The 16,961-nt window shown below is 41.8% G+C and overlaps 1 protein-coding gene across 1 annotated transcript; it reads right to left on the bottom strand.

Moving 5' to 3' along the window:
* On the bottom strand, positions 1–8,973 carry LOC135463059 (cytochrome P450 2C31-like). Its single transcript, XM_064740377.1, has 6 exons — positions 8,422–8,973; positions 5,783–5,995; positions 4,692–4,818; positions 2,389–2,654; positions 1,099–1,226; positions 1–590 (listed from the first exon to the last, which is right to left on the bottom strand). Exons 1-6 carry the CDS (start codon positions 8,965–8,967, stop codon positions 380–382), a joined length of 1,491 nt encoding a protein of 496 aa, XP_064596447.1. The 5' UTR covers positions 8,968–8,973; the 3' UTR covers positions 1–379.
* Between the last annotated feature and the right edge of the window lie 7,988 nt (positions 8,974–16,961).

Here is a 16,961-nt window from a genome sequence, read left to right as displayed (position 1 = left end):
GGCACGGTGTTCTCCCTTTGCAAATGGTTTTACCTATTCGTTAACGAGTTTAACACACTATACATGCAGCTAATATCCCCGACTCCAAGACGTCACAGACAGGCTTATCTGCCGTCAGCGTTATTTCCCTAGGGCGTTCTCTACCTACCCCACCTCCCAAAACGGGATCAAATTATACAATTATCGTGAGTATAATAGCAGAGGAAGTTCCTACAGACGCAAAGTCCGTGTTGGAAAAGGTTTTAGTGTGATTGTTAGGTCGATTGCCAGTTTTAGCTAAGTAAAATTACAGGTTAATTAGGGTGTAGATGAATATAAAGTTGTTTGCTAAATTGCCTCCTCTGGGTCATCACACAATCTATCCGAAATCTGTTCCCGTTCAGCTCCTAGGTGTAATTTTAACCCAGTACTCGTACGGAGACATGACAATACCCTGTCTATAAGTCCTGGGGTCACATGATCGTGGAGGTCTCGTTGGATCTCGCGTAAAGTGGAACCTCTGGAGTAAGGTTGTGATGTAGAGAAATATCCGGGACTTGGCGAAAGCTTCTCCTGGGCATGATCTCCGTCCTAATCCAAAAGGCATTAAGCTGTAAATGGGAAAATTGAAAGCTGTAAATGGGGGAACCCTGAGAGTACAAACTGATATTAAATTACAATGTTTTGACCACTTATGTCGATATTTAGGTTTTCTAAGGGAAAGAATGGGATATAACGGATGAAAACCAGAGTACTGAAGAACGTGTGACGACTGGCAAGCTGGTAAACCTCACCGTGCAAAGACGGTTTTTAGAGTTAGAATTTTCACTCTTCTTGTCAAAGCTTAGATAGTAACAAATTACACATCCGCTAACATCATGACGTAAGCAGAATTAGATATAACTAAACACAACTTTCTGTTCACAAACAAAAAAGGGTATTCACGTTTGTCTCTTCTACTCTATGTTCAATTCCAGCCTAGCCGTTTAAAAAACCAGTATGTAGAAATGCGGCAAATAATTATGAAAACTAAGTACACAGCTAGCAGTTAGTGGTGACGTGACTGGAGAATTATGCTAAAAAATTAGGATGTGGCATTGGATTTTGATTAAAACTTACTTTTTCCTTAAAGGATGATCAGCAGAAACCAAATGTCCGTCCGTGTCCAGAAATCTCTGAGGTTTAAACTCCCAGGGATCGTCCCAATTGCGGCTGTCGTGGTGAAAACACCACGCGTTGTACATTACCTGCAAGAACATAAATGACCTTTCCCGAGAACAAGGAACTGTTTCTGTTTAACTGACAATAATGAATAAGAGCAGAAAACCTTTTCTAAGCCCGGCACAGTATGTACTACTTTAAATAGTTGGCACGGTTAGTTTGAAATTTATTTATTTATTAAGTTAGGATTGGTGCTTTACGCCGTACTCAAGAATATTTCACTTATACATTTTATCCAAGAGGTGTATAGAGTGTTAGAACGAAAAGGAAACCTGGACCGCTTTAATGCATCGTCATGTAGGTAGGGATGTATGCTTGGGGTTTAACGTGGTACTAAACAATTTTTCAGTCATATGACAACGACGAGTCATTAGATTTGTCTTCTTGTGGACATGCGAGTCCATGCTGCCAAGATATCATTCCGAAGACACCAGGCATGACACCTCATCTAGTCACATTACAATGACAAGGAGCCAACCGGTCCTCTTTCCTTGCTCTAACCTCTCAGCGGCGAACGAGGCAGCAGCAAGTAACTTTTTCATAGTCTTTGGTGTGACCTGACCCGAGTTTGATCCCGGGATCTCCCGACTTCGGGGTGGAAGGTCTAACCATAAGACCACCGAAGCCTACCTCATTTGTGGGAATAACATAAATGTTGTTAATGAATATTTCATGTGTAAAGCTGAATGGATCACCGAAAACATATATTTTATGTGTGTAGGCTTTAACGTTTATGTTGATGCAAACAAGTATATGTAGCTCTCGCAGCATACGGTATAGGCCTGTAGACTTGCACGTAGTCTTTTTCTTTCAATTGTGAACCGTTCATCTTTTTTCCCTTTAATTATTGTTCTCTTGGTGTTTGAAGTAATGCTGTGTTTTAGTGTTGAGTATGCTGGTCTGCTATGCTTTTCCTGGAATGTTGTAGTTTTAATTCAAATTTTCTAGTGTAGACTAAATATCCAACAAACAACCTTTTAAGGGAGAAAAAAACATAAAAATTATACCCAAACCAGATGAAAGGGGATAAAAACGTATTTGCAACTATGGTATTTAATATTTTCCCATTTTTCCTTTCAGGACAAAAGGGTATTTGAAAATAGTTTTGTATGGTGGGTATTTGGGAGCATCATGGGGTATTTATCAATGCTCTTCTCTAGTAATGGTGCATGCCAGGGTTTCTCTTACCATTGTGTGTTTTGGTATGACGTAACCGTGAAAAGTGACGTCGGCTGTCGTCTGGTGCGGAAGCCCGACCGGAACGTGCGAGATATACCTCAGCAATTCTAATATAGCGGCATTGGTGTACGGCATTTGGGAACTGTCCTCTAGTTTTGGAAAGCGACTCTCGCCTACCACAGCCTGAACCTCGTTCTGAATGGCTGCCATCACCACGGGGTGATGAAGGATGATAAGGAAGAAAGAATACAGGGCTCCTCTTGTAGTCATCACTCCTGTAGATCAAACAATTGCGGAAGTAAATATTAAACCACTGTTCAAATCACATTGGCACTCTCTTATTATTTGTTTCACTCATTCGCCTAGAACATACCTTGTGCGTTTCCAGCATCATTGAAAACTATTGACTGCTAATGTCTTACTTTATATGCTTTCTTAGTTCTTTGTGTTAGACGTCGTCTTGGAAATTGGCCTTGCGATTATTAAAACCTGGAACGCTCATATTGGTTGAGAGCTAGTATAGGAATGTTCCGAATTATAGATCCACCTAGTGTTCTCTTGCAAAATACGTTAACAAAAATTGTCGTTGTTCACACTGACGTCGCCGCACGGTGTAAAACCGCATAGGTACACAATTTGCAACAGGCTCATTATGTACCTTAGCATCTGACCGGCCCCCCTACAGCACATTTAGTCAAATCCTGCGCCGGGTCACACCTAAGACCCTAAAAGAGGAAGTTGTCCAGCACTAGATAAAAGGCAACAACTAGTTGACCCTTATCAGTATAATGGCTCGGGCGGTGCGGCTTACTTGCCTTCAGTAAGCCGTCTCAATGAAGCAGCACTCGATAAACGAGCGGCGCAAATCCGTCCTGCATCAAGGAAGCACATTACATGCACTCTAAGGACTCCTTCGACGTCATATGACTGAAAAATTGTTATATACGGCGTTCAACCCCGAGCACTCACTCACTCACTCACTCACCTTAGCATCTGCCAAATATCATCTCCAAAACGACTAATCTAACCACTTCAATATAGTGCCTGTGTGCTATCTACGACCGTCTCTAAAACTTTTGTTTATTTTCATTTTCATTGCTATGTTCATTAGGATTCTCAGGAAAGGTTTAATAGGCCAAGTGACAAGTTATGTTCTGTTTTTCTGTAACTATCGTAACGATAAAGTTCAAATATCCCTGTACTTTTTACCGGCAATTTTGTCACACTTTTACCGCAAGGAATAGTCTCTTGTAAGTAAATATGACCAGAGCCATAAGAATCTCTGGCGCTCTGCTTCATGCCTGTGTCTAATTACGCTCATCCGGGGCCTAGAGACTGTACAATCAGCGTGTCGAATTATGTCGCCAAGTTGAAGATATGAGCATTTAGACGAGCAACCAAATCGCAACTGAGGGACATATCCTGTTATTAACAGCTAATATTCTAGCATGGTGCACGATTTAAATACTGATTTCTCTCAATCACCTAGAACATACATGTACCTTGCGCCTGTCCAACATACTGGAAAACTGTTGACTGATGACCTTTGCATGATTCCGGTCCTATTTTAGTACTTAAACACTTTCTTAGTTCTTTGGTGGTTTGTGCTATATGTCGTTTTGGGAATTGGCCTCGTAATTATTGATACGGAAAGTCCTTAGTGGTTGACGGCTGGTATACGAATGTCTGTTTCGTCGCAAGCATTGTAAGGTGTAGGTGTACTCATTCAATATCAGTCCAACAAAGACATCTATTATAGCTGGGCCTTTGTAGGTCTATTCTTTCAATGTCAGTCCAACATCGACATCCAGTATAGCTGGGCCTTTGTAGGGTCGATCGCAAATTGCAAGTAATTCCAACGTGGGATCGAATCAACAAAGCAAAGGCTCAGCGAGCTAAGTGGCAAAAGCAAATTTAGCTACATTAAAATGACATCTTCAAAGCCGGAATTGACGGTATCTGACTGGTGCAGATGACACTAATGACATGGGAGGAATACCTCTCTGTATCCCAATGCCTTGATAAATATTTAATCAAACCGCAACTGGCTTCAAGGAGACGGGAAGTAGCCCGGTATCCCTGTAAGGGACGTGACGACTAAACTTTTAACCTAATTCTTCTTAAGCCATTATACGTTAGATTTTCCTAACTACCTACTTTTTAAAGCATTAACATAAAAAGTTAGAATAAAATCCTATCTGAGGTAAATTGACAAGAGACCTTGTTTCACCGGTTATGTGTGACCAGCTGCCAACTGTCACATTGTAGCCGCTCTCGTCTTACTCTCCATTGTCAGTAATGAGCATATTTACCAGCTGTGATCATTTCCTGTATTGTGCCCTTAACGTTGTCGTCGGTCATCCAACTACTTCCGGCCTCTTCCTGGTGTCGGAGAAGGACATCGATCATACCTCTGGTGACTTCACGACTGTACGTGGCCTGAAGAAAAACCCCACAGAACTTCTGCACAGAATAAGGGCAGTGAATGAGCATGTGTGTTTCCACCCATTTACGACATTTATAGTTAAACTCATTTGATGTGAAATATTTAGGCTGTGCCATTCCTTATGTATAGAAATACGTATGTATAGATATAGGGCCGGTTCCACAAAGCGGCTGGGACGTAAGTCAAAATATAGAACTCTTTACGATGGTTTGTTATTGATACGGACAGTTTAAATTTTAAAACTTTGTCTTAAGATAAGGTTGATGAGGTGGACAAAAATTAATTTCTAACTCCCAAAAATAAGCTATAGAACTACATGTGTATGTTTTCAAAAGGTTGTAACGCTAATTTTTATCGGAAATTTGAATTTGGATATCATACTAGAGGTAAGCGGCCTTAACTTTGGACACTTCCCTTGCTGTGGACTATGGGCCATGCTGACTTTCAAAATCACTAAGCACGAATGGAGAGTTAGAAGCATACGTTAAAGCTAAACACACACGACTTGATTTGTGTTCGAAAATGGAAATTCCTTAATGCCAGCAACAAAAAATTCGTCAAAATCTTCTTGTGTACGGTTGACCACAACAAGATTTCCTGACTCTGAAAAGCCTCATCTAGAGAATCAGCTTATTGAATTTTCGGCAACAAATCCAGAAACAAATAACCCTATCACCCGTTTGTCCGTTTGCCGGGTGGTCAGGATTTGGTGACATTCCATTTTCTCTCCATCAACCAACCGGCGCGGATGGAAATGTCATGCGAACATATTTTAAGGTGTGCTATTTTGTGACATGACCTTGAAAGTATCATGTGACTGTCGTTAGCTGCTGGAATCTGCTCCTGACCGGGTGACCGATATTCAATATCACTTAAAATGGCGATCTAAAAATCCTATTTTTGATAGCAAATGTTGCCCGTCAACGCTGGGCTTAGGTTCACCATCAACGTTCTCACCTTGGACTCTTCATAATAGTCAGTTAGAAACTGTCGTTCTGCCCTCAGTTCCATCTGCACAAGTCTGCCCGGGCCAATGTTCAGTTTTATGAGGAATGGAAAGAGTTTGAGGAAGAAGTTATTGGCGGGTGAAGAAACCTGAGCGACGACCTCATCCAGAAAGCGGGCGTTTTCCAGAACAATCGAATCGTAGTCGTAGCGTCTGCCTTTCAACTGACAAAAAATGACAGACGGAACAGATGAACAGTTTGCCTCGTCGGCTCTTTCACTTAAGCAGTATGCCCACTTGCTGACGTATAGATTTGTTTATATGATTGCTTGGACCAAAAATACATTCATAGAGTTCTAAATAAAAAAAAATTCTAAACTTGAAAAACAGGAGAAAATAAGTGATAAATACCTAAATTGTCTATTTTTCATGCCTTTGGCGCTATTTTAATCAGGGTATGCCTCAATGTTTTTTTAGCTCACATTCTCAACTTCCCTCACTCGTGTCGGCCATGTTGTTGGCGCAATGTCTGCATCAGACCTGTTTACATATGTTATGATGCTATTTTGCTGTTATTTCTTATATCTATTCTGGTATAAACTACTGTTAATTAACTTATTTCGGTAGCTTTAATGATCTGTGTAAAGCAATCCTTATTGGAGTACTTAATCGGCGAGTAGGGGGCCAAAGTACTGCACTAGTTGACCTCAAAGTTAGGCTCGGCGTAATATTCGATCCCCTAGTGACTATTTTGAGTGAGTTTGTAGAAATTATTACTAAAAGTAGTCAAAGGAACTATGGGTTCTGACTGTACAGTCTTTGAAGATAATATATTGTGTGGTTTGAAAACTTGCTCCATTCCAATTATCGCACTGTTTTAGTGTGATCTCCACTTGGTCGTTACGCATCACAGTCATTTTTGGCTACTCATTAGTTGATTGCGTCACTTGCATCTAAATGAACCCAGTCATGGTTATTGCACACTCCCCACATAAAACTTTTTGCTAATCTTGAAACCTGTTAGTAAACACCCCTGAAATTAAGTGGGTTTGGTCTCTAACCATAGATAATTATTTTTACCATCCTGTTTTAGCAGGAATTTAGCCTGGTTTGGTTATGTGGCCAAGGGGTGTAAATAGAGGTTTCCTCTGTGATAGAGGAAAATCCCTGACATAGGTGCAAGCCCATATATTACAACGACATTGGGGAGAACTCTAGGGCATAGATGCACACCCATATATTGCATCTTGATATGGTAGAAAACTCTGACATAGGTGCACGCCCATATGATAGGTGACAGAACAGAATACTCTGACATGCGGTAAATGCCTTTTTATTCGCGGGTATAAACTTTCACGGATTTGGTAAGAAGATACATTCACGAGAATCAACTTTCGCGGATCTTAACAGAATGTTTGGAGAACTGATAAACAAAAATCAAACTTCAATACAGAAACGTCAAGTAATAAAATAACTCAAGCATTAAAGTAACAATGTCATAATTTAGACTTGTTTGCACCTGTAAGATGTGGCAAAAATTCTATGCAATACAGTAACTTGATCAGACAAAGGAAGTTAATCCTCGTAAGCTTTTAATCTTTTGAAGACTGTCGATCTTTATAGACGAAGCCCTTACCTGCTGTGTGAGCAAATATTCCTGTCACTCACTCTGGGAGACAACAAAGGATTAAATGTGATATAAATAAATCCCACTGTTTAATCCTCATGCATAAGCAGTGTGAGTGAGACTTTGAGTGAACTGTGACAGATTTGAGTAAATTTCTCAGAAATCATCATTATGAAAAGGAAGTTTGAAGGGCGGAAACCCCCGAGCGATGTCGGAAAGGTGATCTGATTTGAAGACAAGTACAGTCGATAAGAAATACCCTCTCTCATCGTACGTATATCGTATCACGTACATACGCCCAGTACAAATTATCCATTTGTATGTCTTTCATCGCCGTAATAAATCAACAACAACGTCGCAATGTGACGATACTTAGGCGGGGCTAAGCCTGCTTAAAAGAAAGCAAGATTAACAGACGATCAATTAAGCTGGATTTGTGAAAGCCGGAATGCATGCTAGTTAGGTATTTCTAATTAAGAAAATTTTGAAAAAGTATTAGAACTGTAGTGCTTGTTAACGAATTTATGCATGTAACGCATACTGCATTAATAAATTACTCACATGGGTTTTATATTCGATTTACAGTAGGTGCAAGGCCATATGTTGTATTTTGATAGGGGAGAAAACTCTGACATAGGTGCATGCCCATATATCAGCACATGACAGAAGACAGCACTGTGGCATAGATGTACTGGCATACACTGAAACATGACACTGGTGCATATATTTCAACGTAACAGTGGAGAATATTGTGACATCCTGTGGAAATAAAGAATATTGCCCTTATTCAGGGTGGTTGACAGAGGAGAATACTTTGATATAGGTGTATACACATGTAGTGTCACGAGACAGACGTGAACATTGTGATATAGGTGCACGCCCTTTTATGTTCGAACAGACGAGGGCACAAAGGTACACGCCCGTACAGAAGGACGAGAATATTTGGACATCTCTTCGTGTCAAAATTTCCCTCTCAACAGCTAACGATCTGGTCATAGATTAGACCTAAGCCGACAGACTCACCAGTATTGTCATGATATTAATCAGAGAAGGGTAGAGAACTTCGTCCATGTTCACCGACTTTCCAGCTTTCTCCAAAGTTTCTATCACATGAGTTAACTCCTCTTGGATCGTCCTCTCACTCTCATGCAGACCCTCTCCGTAATGGTTCAAGGTTTTGTGGACAATCTTCCGAAGCTTATACCAGACAGGACCAGGCTGCAGGAAGCTAGTCATGTGGGAAACGTACTTGTTATAGTTAGGCATCGGTTCTCGACCAGCAAATGTCTCTGCAAAGGCCTGAGAATTGAAAGCTTCTCTGACGACACTGGCGGAGTTAAGAGCGACGATCGTCTTCCCCATGATGTTAATGCTAACCACATCACCCCAGGTCTCGGCCATACTGGTGCAGAGGACATGGAACTCGCTGAACAGCGCCCACGGGCAGCCGATAAAGGGTAAACCCTGGGGTCCCGGGGGTAGCCGATAGCGAGAAGAACCTCTGTTAATGAGGTATGTTACCGAGACTACCATAAGCAGACACAACGCCACCCACGTTATTAGCTCCATGGTGGATATCTGTCACACCTTAAGTAACAGACCTCTGAAAAAAATTCCACTCATTAAATAAAATCATCAAAGGACACCATAATCATCTTCACACACGCGAAAGACATTTTTCATATCCCCAGCTTGCTGGCAGATCTTCCCAAGCACGACCGGAGAGGAAGCCAGCATGAGATGGACTTGAACTCACAGCGACCGCATTGGTGAGAGGCTAACGGGTGAAAAAGTCTGAAGACTGACGTTAAGTACAAATGAAATAATGTTAGAGCATTGTGGTGCTAGCCTTTGAAACAATTAAGGGATAAATAAATTTATTTATTGATTTATTTGATTGCTGTTTCACGTCGTAGAATATTCACCTGCCTTCACCTGTGGCTAGTTTACAGGGTAATCACTTGAATAGGGTCCTGATATGTGTGATGAACCTGCCTGCGGTTGATGTACATTGTGATCACTTGAATGAGATTATGAACGGGATCCTGACGTGAGTAATGATAGCATTGTGTGGCTAGTGTACATTGTGATCACTTGAATGAGATTATGAACGGGATCCTGACGTGAGTAATGATAGCATTGTGTGGCTAGTGTACATTGTGATCACTTGAATGAGATTATGAACGGGATCCTGACGTGAGTAATGACAGCATTGTGTGGCTAGTGTACATTGTGATCACTTGAATGACAATGTGAACGGGATCCTGACGTGAGTGATGATAGCATTGTGTGGCTAGTGTACAGGGTAATCACATGGATGACAGAATGAATGGGATCCTGATGTGGGTGATGATAGCATTGTGTGGCTAGTGTACAGGGTAATCACATGGATGACAGAATGAATGGGATCCTGATGTGGGTGATGATAGCATTGTGTGGCTAGTGTACAGGGTAATCACATGGATGACAAAATGAATGGGATCCTGATGTGAGTAATGATAGCATTGTGTGGCTAGTGTGCAGGGTAATCATATGGATGACAGAATGAATGGGATCCTGATGTGAGTGATGATAGCCTTGTGTGGCTAGTGTACAGGGTAATCACATGGATGACAGAATGAATGGGATCCTGATGTGAGTGATGATAGCATTGTGTGGCTAGTGTACAGGGTAATCACATGGATGACAAAATGAATGGGATCCTGATGTGAGTGATGATAGCATTGTGTGGCTAGTGTACAGGGTAATCACATGGATGACAAAATGAATGGTATCCTGATGTGAGTGATGATAATACTGTGTGGCTAGTGTACCGGGTAATCACATGGATGACAGAATAAATGGGATCCTGATGTGGGTGATGATAGCATTGTGTGGCTAGTGTACATGGTAATCACATGGATGACAGAATGAATGGGATCCTGATGTGAGTGATGATAGCATTGTGTGGCTTGTGTGCAGGGTAATCACATGGATGACAAAATGAATGGGATCCTCATGTGAGTGATGATAATACTGTGTGGCTAGTGTGCAGGGTAATCACATGGATGACAGAATGAATGGGATCCTGATGTGGGTGATGATAGCATTGTGTTGCTAGTGTAAAGGGTAATCACATGGATGACAGAATGAATGGGATCCTGGTGAGAGTGATGATAACACTGTGTGGCTAGTGTACAGGGTAATCACATGGATGACAGAATGAATGGGATCCTCGTGTGAGTGATGATAACACTGTGTGGCTAGTGTACAGGGTAATCACATGGATAACACAACGAATGGGATCCTGACGTGAGTAATGATAGCATTTTGTGGCTAGTGTACAGGGTAATCACATGGATGACAAAATGAATGGGATCCTGATGTGAGTGATGATAATACTGTGTGGCTAGTGTACAGGGTAATCACATGGATGACAGAATGAATGGGATCCTGGTGTGAGTGATGATAACACTGTGTGGCTAGTGTACAGGGTAATCACATGGATGACAAAATGAATGGTATCCTGATGTGAGTGATGATAATACTGTGTGGCTAGTGTACCGGGTAATCACATGGATGACAGAATAAATGGGATCCTGATGTGGGTGATGATAGCATTGTGTGGCTAGTGTACATGGTAATCACATGGATGACAGAATGAATGGGATCCTGAAGTGAGTGATGATAGCATTGTGTGGCTTGTGTGCAGGGTAATCACATGGATGACAAAATGAATGGGATCCTCATGTGAGTGATGATAATACTGTGTGGCTAGTGTGCAGGGTAATCACATGGATGACAGAATGAATGGGATCCTGATGTGGGTGATGATAGCATTGTGTGGCTAGTGTAAAGGGTAATCACATGGATGACAGAATGAATGGGATCCTGGTGAGAGTGATGATAACACTGTGTGGCTAGTGTACAGGGTAATCACATGGATGACAGAATGAATGGGATCCTCGTGTGAGTGATGATAACACTGTGTGGCTAGTGTACAGGGTAATCACATGGATAACACAACGAATGGGATCCTGACGTGAGTAATGATAGCATTTTGTGGCTAGTGTACAGGGTAATCACATGGATGACAAAATAAATGGGATCCTGATGTGAGTGATGATAATACTGTGTGGCTAGTGTACAGGGTAATCACATGGATGACAGAATGAATGGGATCCTGATGTGAGTGATGATAACACTGTGTGGCTAGTGTACAGGGTAATCACATGGATAACACAACGAATGGAATCCTGACGTGAGTAATGATAGCATTTTGTGGCTAGTGTACAGGGTAATCACATGGATGACAGAATGAATGGCATCCTGATATGAGTGATGATAGCATTGTGTGGCTAGTGTACAGGGTAATCACATGGATGACAAAATGAATGGGATCCTGATGTGAGTGATGATAGCATTGTGTGGCTAGTGTACAGGGTAATCACATGGATGACAGAATGAATGGGATCCTGATATGAGTGATGATAGCATTGTGTGGCTAGTGTACAGGGTAATCACATGGATGACAAAATGAATGGGATCCTAATGTGAGTGATGATAGCATTGTGTGGCTAGTGTACAGGGTAATGACATGGATGACAGAATGAATGGGATCCTGATGTGGGTGATGATAGCATTGTGTGGCTAGTGTACATGGTAATCACATGGATGACAGAATGGATGGGATCCTGATGTGAGTGATGATAGCATTGTGTGGCTTGTGTACATGGTAATCACATGGATGATAGAATGAATGGGATCCTGATGTGAGTGATGATAACACTGTGTGGCTAGTGTACATGGTAATCACATGGATGACAGAATGAATGGGATCCCGGTGTGGGTGATGATAATACTGTGTGGCTAGTGTACAGGGTAATCATATGGATAACACAAAGAATGGGATCCTGACGTGAGTAATGATAGCATTTTCTGGCTAGTGTACATGGTAATTACATGGATGACAGAATGAATGGGATCCTGTTGTGAGTAATGATAGCATTGTGTGGCTAGTGTACAGGGTAATCACATGGATGACAGAATGAATGGGATCCTGATGTGGGTGATGATAGCATTGTGCGGCTAGTGTACATGGTAATTACATGGATGACAAAATGAATAGGATCCTGATGTGAGTGATGATAATACTGTGTGGCTAGTGTACATGGTTATCACATGGATGACAAAATGAATAGGATCCTGATGTGAGTGATGATAATACTGTGTGACTAGTGTACAGGGTAATCACATGGATGACAGAATGAATGGGATCCTGATGTGAGTGATGATAGCATTGTGTGGCTAGTGTACAGGGTAATCACATGGATGACAGAATGAATGGGATCCTCATGTGGGTGATGATAGCATTGTGTGGCTTGTGTACAGGGTAATCACATGGATGACAGAATGAATGGGATCCTGATGTGGGTGATGATAGCATTGTGTGGCTAGTGTACATGGTAATCACATGGATGACAGAATGAATGGGATCTTGATGTGAGTGATGATAGCATTGTGTGGCTAGTGTACAGGGTAATCACATGGATGACAAAATGAATGGGATCCTGATGTGAGTGATGATAATACTGTGTGGCTAGTGTACCGGGTAATCACATGGATGACAGAATAAATGGGATCCTGATGTGGGTGATGATAGCATTGTGTGGCTAGTGTACATGGTAATCAAATTGATGACAGAATGAATGGGATCCTGATGTGAGTGATGATAGCATTGTGTGGCTTGTGTGCAGGGTAATCACATGGATGACAAAATGAATGGGATCCTGATGTGAGTGATGATAATACTGTGTGGCTAGTGTGCAGGGTAATCACATGGATGACAGAATGAATGGGATCCTGATGTGGGTGATGATAGCATTGTGTGGCTTGTGTAAAGGGTAATCACATGGATGACAGAATGAATGGGATCCTGGTGTGAGTGATGATAATACTGTGTGGCTAGTGTACATGGTAATCATATGGATGACAGAATGAATGGGATCCTCGTGTGAGTGATGATAACACTGTGTGGCTAGTGTACATGGTAATCATATGGATGACAGAATGAATGGGATCCTCGTGTGAGTGATGATAACACTGTGTGGCTAGTGTACAGGGTAATCACATGGATAACACAACGAATGGGATCCTGACGTGAGTAATGATAGCATTTTGTGGCTAGTGTACAGGGTAATCACATGGATGACAAAATGAATGGGATCCTGATGTGAGTGATGATAATACTGTGTGGCTAGTGTACAGGGTAATCACATGGATGACAGAATGAATGGGATCCTGGTGTGAGTGATGATAACACTGTGTGGCTAGTGTACAGGGTAATCACATGGATGACAAAATGAATGGTATCCTGATGTGAGTGATGATAATACTGTGTGGCTAGTGTACCGGGTAATCACATGGATGACAGAATAAATGGGATCCTGATGTGGGTGATGATAGCATTGTGTGGCTAGTGTACATGGTAATCAAATTGATGACAGAATGAATGGGATCCTGATGTGAGTGATGATAGCATTGTGTGGCTTGTGTGCAGGGTAATCACATGGATGACAAAATGAATGGGATCCTGATGTGAGTGATGATAATACTGTGTGGCTAGTGTGCAGGGTAATCACATGGATGACAGAATGAATGGGATCCTGATGTGGGTGATGATAGCATTTTGTGGCTGGTGTAAAGGGTAATCACATGGATGACAGAATGAATGGGATCCTGGTGTGAGTGATGATAACACTGTGTGGCTAGTGTACATGGTAATCATATGGATGACAGAATGAATGGGATCCTCGTGTGAGTGATGATAACACTGTGTGGCTAGTGTACAGGGTAATCACATGGATAACACAACGAATGGGATCCTGACGTGAGTAATGATAGCATTTTGTGGCTAGTGTACAGGGTAATCACATGGATGACAAAATGAATGGGATCCTGATGTGAGTGATGATAATACTGTGTGGCTAGTGTACAGGGTAATCACATGGATGACAGAATGAATGGGATCCTGGTGTGAGTGATGATAACACTGTGTGGCTAGTGTACAGGGTAATCACATGGATGACAAAATGAATGGTATCCTGATGTGAGTGATGATAATACTGTGTGGCTAGTGTACCGGGTAATCACATGGATGACAGAATAAATGGGATCCTGATGTGGGTGATGATAGCATTGTGTGGCTAGTGTACATGGTAATCAAATTGATGACAGAATGAATGGGATCCTGATGTGAGTGATGATAGCATTGTGTGGCTTGTGTGCAGGGTAATCACATGGATGACAAAATGAATGGGATCCTGATGTGAGTGATGATAATACTGTGTGGCTAGTGTGCAGGGTAATCACATGGATGACAGAATGAATGGGATCCTGATGTGGGTGATGATAGCATTTTGTGGCTGGTGTAAAGGGTAATCACATGGATGACAGAATGAATGGGATCCTGGTGTGAGTGATGATAACACTGTGTGGCTAGTGTACATGGTAATCATATGGATGACAGAATGAATGGGATCCTCGTGTGAGTGATGATAACACTGTGTGGCTAGTGTACAGGGTAATCACATGGATAACACAACGAATGGGATCCTGACGTGAGTAATGATAGCATTTTGTGGCTAGTGTACAGGGTAATCACATGGATGACAAAATGAATGGGATCCTGATGTGAGTGATGATAATACTGTGTGGCTAGTGTACAGGGTAATCACATGGATGACAGAATGAATGGGATCCTGGTGTGAGTGATGATAACACTGTGTGGCTAGTGTACAGGGTAATCACATGGATGACAAAATGAATGGTATCCTGATGTGAGTGATGATAATACTGTGTGGCTAGTGTACCGGGTAATCACATGGATGACAGAATAAATGGGATCCTGATGTGGGTGATGATAGCATTGTGTGGCTAGTGTACATGGTAATCACATGGATGACAGAATGAATGGGATCCTGAAGTGAGTGATGATAGCATTGTGTGGCTTGTGTGCAGGGTAATCACATGGATGACAAAATGAATGGGATCCTCATGTGAGTGATGATAATACTGTGTGGCTAGTGTGCAGGGTAATCACATGGATGACAGAATAAATGGGATCCTGATGTGGGTGATGATAGCATTGTGTGGCTAGTGTACATGGTAATCACATGGATGACAGAATGAATGGGATCCTGGTGTGAGTGATGATAACACTGTGTGGCTAGTGTACATGGTAATCACATGGATGACAGAATGAATGGGATCCTCGTGTGAGTGATGATAACACTGTGAGACTAGTGTACAGGGTAATCACATGGATAACACAACGAATGGAATCCTGACGTGAGTAATGACAGCATTGTGTGGCTAGTGTACAGGGTAATCACATGGATGACAGAATGAATGGGATCCTGATATGAGTGATGATAGCATTGTGTGGCTAGTGTACAGGGTAATCACATGGATGACAAAATGAATGGGATCCTGATGTGAGTGATGATAGCATTGTGTGGCTAGTGTACAGGGTAATCACATGGATGACAGAATGAATGGGATCCTGATATGAGTGATGATAGCATTGTGTGGCTAGAGTACAGGGTAATCACATGGATGACAAAATGAATGGGATCCTGATGTGAGTGATGATAGCATTGTGTGGCTAGTGTACAGGGTAATCACATGGATGACAGAATGAATAGGATCCTGATGTGGGTGGTGATAGCATTGTGTGGCTAGTGTACATGGTAATCACATGGATGACAGAATGGATGGGATCCTGATGTGAGTGATGATAGCATTGTGTGGCTTGTGTACATGGTAATCACATGGATGATAGAATGAATGGGATCCTGATGTGAGTGATGATAACACTGTGTGGCTAGTGTACATGGTAATCACATGGATGACAGAATGAATGGGATCCTGATGTGAGTGATGATAATACTGTGTGGCTAGTGTACAGGGTAATCACATGGATGACAGAATGAATGGGATCCTGGTGTGAGTGACGATAACACTGTGTGGCTAGTGTACATGGTAATCACATGGATGACAGAATGAATGGGATCCTGATGTGAGTGATGATAACACTGTGTGGCTAGTGTACAGGGTAATCACATGGATAACACAACGAATGGAATCCTGACGTGAGTAATGATAGCATTTTGTGGCTAGTGTACAGGGTAATCACATGGATGACAGAATGAATGGGATCCTGATATGAGTGATGATAGCATTGTGTGGCTAGTGTACAGGGTAATCACATGGATGACAAAATGAATGGGATCCTGATGTGAGTGATGATAGCATTGTGTGGCTAGTGTACATGGTAATCACATGGATGACAGAATGAATGGGATCCTGATATGAGTGATGATAGCATTGTGTGGCTAGTGTACATGGTAATCACATGGATGACAAAATGAATGGGATCCTGATGTGAGTGATGATAGCATTGTGTGGCTAGTGTACAGGGTAATCACATGGATGACAGAATGGATGGGATCCTGATGTGAGTGATGATAGCATTGTGTGGCTTGTGTACATGGTAATCACATGGATGATAGAATGAATGGGAT

Source organism: Liolophura sinensis, chromosome 2, assembly GCF_032854445.1.
Source record: "Liolophura sinensis isolate JHLJ2023 chromosome 2, CUHK_Ljap_v2, whole genome shotgun sequence".
Lineage (NCBI taxonomy): Eukaryota > Metazoa > Mollusca > Polyplacophora > Chitonida > Chitonidae > Liolophura > Liolophura sinensis.
Note: the sequence above shows the minus strand (reverse complement) of the source record. Positions and strands in the feature narration are given on the sequence as shown.

Coding starts and splice junctions, on each gene's coding strand:
- LOC135463059 (XM_064740377.1), bottom strand. CDS start 8,967: ATGGAGCTAATAACGTGGGTGGCGTTGTGTCTGCTTATGGTAGTCTCG. Junction 2,655..4,691: donor ACAGGAAATGATCACAGCTG/GTAAATATGCTC, acceptor TTTGATCTACAG/GAGTGATGACTACAAGAGGA. Junction 591..1,098: donor GATCATCCTTTAAGGAAAAA/GTAAGTTTTAAT, acceptor TCCCATTTACAG/CTTAATGCCTTTTGGATTAG.